Source organism: Echinops telfairi, unplaced genomic scaffold, assembly GCF_000313985.2.
Source record: "Echinops telfairi isolate 266 unplaced genomic scaffold, ASM31398v2 ScPeMD7_5927;HRSCAF=6808, whole genome shotgun sequence".
In the NCBI taxonomy this organism is placed as follows: Eukaryota; Metazoa; Chordata; class Mammalia; order Afrosoricida; family Tenrecidae; genus Echinops; species Echinops telfairi.
In genome coordinates, this window is record NW_022109827.1 from 434,498 (window position 1) to 440,697 (window position 6,200).

At 34.2% G+C, this 6,200-nt stretch overlaps 1 protein-coding gene across 1 annotated transcript in view; it reads right to left on the reverse strand.

The window, feature by feature from the left end:
* Nucleotides 1-6,200, reverse strand: part of USP53 (ubiquitin specific peptidase 53) — an 84,989-nt gene that overhangs the window by 24,608 nt on the left and 54,181 nt on the right. Inside the window, exons 5-9 of the mRNA XM_004715949.3 lie at nucleotides 6,003-6,116; nucleotides 5,845-5,927; nucleotides 2,999-3,104; nucleotides 2,277-2,423; nucleotides 135-284 (exon numbers count right to left, since the gene is read on the reverse strand). Of these exons, the coding sequence (XP_004716006.2) occupies nucleotides 135-284; nucleotides 2,277-2,423; nucleotides 2,999-3,104; nucleotides 5,845-5,927; nucleotides 6,003-6,116 (600 nt within the window). The remainder of the gene's footprint in view (nucleotides 1-134; nucleotides 285-2,276; nucleotides 2,424-2,998; nucleotides 3,105-5,844; nucleotides 5,928-6,002; nucleotides 6,117-6,200) is intronic.

Sequence of the window (6,200 nt, forward strand, 5' to 3'; positions counted from 1 at the left end):
AATAAATAAATAAATTGGCTTAAAAGAAACCAAAGGTTAAGAAAAAAGGAAGTTTGAGCTGAATGATATTATGTCATTTATGCCAAAAAATAATAATAAAAATAATTATTCCAATTTGAAAAAGCACCACTTACCTCTTTCACATTTGCATCATCAAAAAACACCCATTTAGAACTCTTGGTATGAAAAGCAAAGGCACAATAATGCTGGCTCGTGTAGCAGATTAGACCAACAAGGTGAAGCTCACTATTTTTGGCATTTTCATCAGTAACCCTATAAAAAAGCTGTTTGAAAAAGTTATAGTGTGCATTTTATACTGTATCTTTAAAAAAACAGTACATTGATGAATCATATTTAATTCATTATGAATGATTTAATGCATACAGTCTCTAATACAAAGAGGCTTAAAAAAATAGAATTATGAATTCATTAGAAAAAAGAATTATGAGATAATGGAATTTTCCCAGATTTTTAAAACCCCCTGATGTTAGTCCTGAAGACAACATCAACATTAAAAAGTTGAAAGAATCAGTACTTTTAATTGGATTTTGAGAAACATTAAATGGTGTCCTGGTGACATAGTGGTTGGGCTATGAGCCGGGTTACCAACTACAAGATCAGAAACTCAAAACCACCAGCCACTCCATGGGAGAAAGACCAGTAAGTCCTTCTCCTCCTAGAAAGATTTTCAGTCTCCAGATCCCCCACGGCCAGTTTTCCCCTGTCCTATAGAGTCGCTGTGGGGTCAGAATCAACTCCATGGCTGTCAGTTTGGTTAGAGTTTTGATGAGAAACATTAAGTCATTATCACAAATTCACCATATAATTTGGTTCAAGAGTCCAGTATGAAAATTGATCCTTACATAAAATCAATATGTAAGATAATTTATATATTTCCTGACTATTGTTGACTAACCCATACTATCTGAACATTAACACAGTATTAAACTAACATAAAATTAGTTTAATTGTAAAAATACATTTTAAAATATAGGGGCTTCAAAAAGTTGTTGAAAAATGTAATTAAAAGGTGATGGAATTTTTCAACAAACTTTTTGAAACACCCTGGTACACTAAATATCAAAAGAGATCAGTACTATCTATAAATGTCAATTCTAAACCATTGTTAAATTACTATGGCCTAACCTGCCAAAATCAGAACCTATGTAAAGCAAAAACTTGTAAGAGAAGGGAAATGCAAATAATTTCCACGAAAAAGAAAGCTAGGAAGATGGTAAGACTCCGCCCTGTTATAGGTAGAAAATGTGAGACACTAAGGAAAATGAGGCTTAGTCCTGGCAAATTCTGGCTCTCACAGGTTTCACTGTAATAGTAACATTTATAATTATTTTCAGGTACATTTATGAGTAAAAGAAGTATTGCTATAACATCTCAGAAACCTTCATTAAACACAAGTGTCTAGCTATGAAGCTACTGCTTTTTGACATCTCCTTCTCCGCATCTAGGTCTACACACTTCTGGTGCTCTGTATCTGCACCCTCCTCTAGAGAATTCTGTGCTCTCTGACGTCCATCATGTCAAACGGCAGCTTTGGCTTCCTGGAGGAATTTGAGTCTTGTTCCTTTTCAATGTTCCTTTGAGATTTGGGAACAAAAATAAGCCTGAAAGGGCAAGATCAGGGCTGTAAGGTGATGAAGTTAAGATTTTAAATGAAATTCTCCTAAGACAGCCCTAGCTACCCTCTAACAAGCTGGTATATTTTCACGATAGAACCAGATTTCTAGTGCAACTCTCCTGGCTTTTGTTTTCTCATTAATGGGATTTTCAATTTTCTTCTAAGTTCTTCATAGTAAGTCCCCATGATTGTCACCATAATGTTCTGAGTTGACCTCTCTACCTTGAATTAAATTGGTGGCTCAGATTGCCTTGGTTTGGAGGGGGTGGTGTGTGTGTGTGTGTGTGTGTGTGTGTGTGTGTGTGTGTGTGTGTGTGTAACCCAGCAAGTCTAAGACAAATGCAGTACTGAGAGAACTTGTTGGCAGTCACTCACTGATTTCAGAGATTTATTTGAAGAAAATTTGTTTGCCATAAACCCATGCAGTTTTGAACTAGAACTTACTATTAATATTTTTTAACTTACCTTCATAGAATTATATACACACTTTCTAATGTATACAGATAGTTTAGTTTATACATTTCCTTTAATAAGGGCAAGTTAGTTTTGAAAAACAAAGTTAAGTGTGCTATATAATACATGAGGATCTTTTGAAGGAATTTTAAAAGAAAAAGTAAGAAAACAAAAGCAGATGGCATACCCCAGGTAGGAAAAGATGTGTTGCTAGATTCCGAACAACATCTTCAGTCAAGTCAGAATGTTCAGAATCCCAGACTAAGCCAATTGTAACAATCTCTGGGCAGTTCATTAAAACACGACGGATTTTTATTTTTTGGCCACAGTTACTCTAAAATAAAAAAACAAAAACCACAAAGACAAGCTTTGGAACAATCAGAGAGAGAGCCTTATACAGTTTGCATTATAAAAATGACAAATATTAACATATACCTGAAATGCATTCCTTTAGTATGCCAGAAACACATTTTTAATAAAGTGTATTAATTATTAAGCAGCTGATTCTAAGTTAGCTATACTTTAATATTTTATATATATATGCATATGTATAAACAGAAATTCAACTTTAATAAAGGCTAAGTAAAGTCCTTGAACCTATTAATAATACTAGATGGGGAAACAATAAGACACCCTATCACATGTATGTAAAAAAATATCAACTTCCTCTTTTATCACATGAATAATTCAGCACTTTAAAACAGTTACTCTATATATGTCATCTCAAATCTTCCAGAGTTATTAAAGAGAAAAATATATATAGGGCTGATATAAAAGACCACAGAATATGAAAGTATCAAAGAATACTGGAAAAAATGAAATATTGAAATATTTCTACAAAACATGATAGTTTTTGAATGTTTATTATTTTTGTAAACAGAAGCATAATAATCTGCAACTTATACTTACGGGGCATTTTCTATAGTCATCAGTGGTATTTGCCGCTTGCAACAATTCTGCAAACATTTCAGGCTTGAAGCGTTCGTGTCTTTCCATCATTCTTTCGACTTCATTGCTACGAAAGAAAGCAGCAGTCTCAATGACGGCCTACGAACTTAAATCAGATTTAATATTTGTACATGGCAAATACTAAATATCCGATAGAGACTTGAATCACTATTTCTATTTTTAATCAGGATGGCATCTTTAAAAAAGTAAATTTCCATAAAATGAAAAATGATAAAATCTGGCAGGAATGTGCTAAAACAACAACAACAAAACAAAGCAAAACAAAAACTCTCAGGCAAATAATAATAGTGGAACAGGTAAATAAATATTTATTTGCTGCTACAAGTCAAGTCTGATGCTCTATCTGAAGGCATATGTTAAATGTTTCTTTTAAAATATTACTTATCAATTATTCATATGTTGTAAATATTTATAAACATGAGTTTATGAACTTTGGCCCAATATAAACAACAACATTGTGTTCCAAAGTTCCCATAAACAAAGTTAATACTTTTAGTTAGGAGAAAGTGATTTGCTGACGTAGCACATGCTACAACCAAGGTCATTTGTGATAGCTTTTGTTGCTATAATAAATAGTAACCATTTCATCAGGGCATGGGTGGTGGTTACAAAGGTTATGGGATGCTTTTTTTTCCACCTCCCCTAGAGTCACATTTTTATATATTAAGGCACCTGCAAAAAAGGAAACTTTCCCCCAAGGAATTGTAAGATTAAGTTGAACACCTTTAGTAGTTTCCACTCGAGATGCTCTGGTTCAACTCCAGTAACATAACAGTCCCAGAGCTGGTTATTCAGGTCACTGGTGGCACAGTGGTTAAAGCACTCGGCAAAGCATCAGAGGTCAGTGGCACAATAATGTGGCAATAGGCGTCCGTAGAGATTTACAGCCTTGGGAATTCTATGGGCGTTCTCCTCTGTCCTCAAGGCTCACTATGAGTCAGATTGACACTACAGCAGTGGACTTGATTTTGTTTTGGTTAGAGCTGACTATATTTTAAGACTCCACAGTACAAACTATCTACAGGTATTTAATCTACTGAACGTATTTATTCTTCTGCAGTACGTCACAGATAAGCAGTTGTTAGGCACTACCACATCTGGCTAGATCATAGAGACCGTATGTATCAGAATGAAATGCTGTGCGGTCCTGTCTTATCCTCACAATTGCTGCTGTGTTGGAGCCCATTGTTGCAGACACCCAGGCCATCTCATCGAGTCTTCCACTTTGTTGTTGACGCTCGATGTTACCCAGCACGGTGTTCTTCTCTAGGGACTTCTCATCACATGTGCAAAACATGTGAGACAAAGTCTTGTTATCTTCTCTTCTAAGGAGCATTCTGACTAATTCTATAACGTCAGATTTGTTTGTTCTTCTAGTGGCTCACACTTTTTACCAATAACAAAACTCAATGGCATCAATTCTGCTTTGGTCTTCTTTATTCACTATCTAGATTTTATATGCAGATGAGGGGAATGAAAATAACATAGCTCGAAGTCAAGGGCATCTTTGTTTTTTAATGCAAAAGGAAGGCCTTTGCAGCAGACCTGTCCAATGCCATCCATCATTTGATTTCTTGACTGTTGCTTCCATGGGAATTAAGGACACAATGAAATCATCGACAACCTCATTTGTCAAGGGCAAATATACTAGAAGGCACTAAATCTGATGAACTAATTTGTGCTTCATGGTTCTTCAAAATTGATAGAATCAGAGTAGTGTTTAAGAAAGCAAGTTGTGAAGTCAGAGACGTTGGCTCCAATCTTAAATTTTCCATTTACCAGATCAATCTCTTTAAACCTATTTCTTCGTCAATAAAATGGTGTTTTTGTTAAAGTTAAAGAAACAGTTCACATAAAGCCTAGGACATAAGGAGTGTTTGATAACTTGGATTCAAGTCTTACTATCAGTAAAAACAGACTGTAATAGAACTAAAATTCTGGATCCTGCAATCCAATCTGTAGTATGTCAGGCAGAGTTCATGGGGGGTCTACTTCTTGTCATAAATAGTATATCAGATTACCTCAATTTTATTAAAATGTTTCAAAGCAGGGTTGAAGTTTTATTCTTTTTAATCCATAGCCTATCCTTGTTCCAACATCATTCCACTTTTCACACACAGGGGGATGGAAATGAACCTACTTGTTCCTCCAATTCTCACTGTATATTATGTAACAAAGATATTAAACATACCCAAATAGTTATTATTCAAAAATCTTTAAGAGTATTAGGTACTATATGTATCTAAGAGGAAGTCATCAAATTTAGTAATATTATGAAATTGATGAGCACAAAGTATTCATGCTGCACACTGATGCATATATTAATACTATTTATCAACTGTTGCATTGATATGTTCTAATTGTTCATCATTGATCCAACTTATGTGCTTTGTATTAAACTTTCCAAAAACAGTTTGGATCTTATTAGATGTTAATTATATTACCAAGTGTTTGTAAACACTTGGTAAAAGTATATAGTAAGAGCAATATTCTAATTGTTTTTTTATACAGTAGAAGTTCATATATATATATTTTTTCAAGATCATTTTATTGGGGGCTCTTACAGCTCTTATAATAATACATACATCAATTGTATCAAGCATATTTGTACATATGTTGCCATCATTATTTTCTAAACATTTACTTTCTATTTGAGCCCTTGGTATTAGCTCTTCTTTTTTCCCTCCCTCGCCTTTCCCACCCTCATTATCATACTTTTATAGGATCAATGCTCCTAACATAGAAAAGCTAACAGTGTTTATAAATATGCTTTAATAGGTTCTTACCATAGAGCTGTTGTAGAAATGTACCGCACAAATTCTGTAAAAGGCAGAGGATCTGATGATGCTCCGCAGCTACGACACACACACTGTAGGTGAAAACATATGTTTAATCCACCAATCACAAAACATAAGTATCTAATGAAATAATTAAGTTGCCGTACCTGTTCATACAGCGTCATAGCAAACTTTTGGTGAGTGATACAAGACTTAGAAGTACACATGTCTGCGTCTCTGCTTGGCACTATGTGAAAATGAATCCTTTCCAATATATTTTCCTAGTTAAAAAGAAAAGAAAAGGCATATGAGTTAATCTTGCAGAGTAGACTTCAAATTGAAACTTAAAAAATTTTTTTAAATTT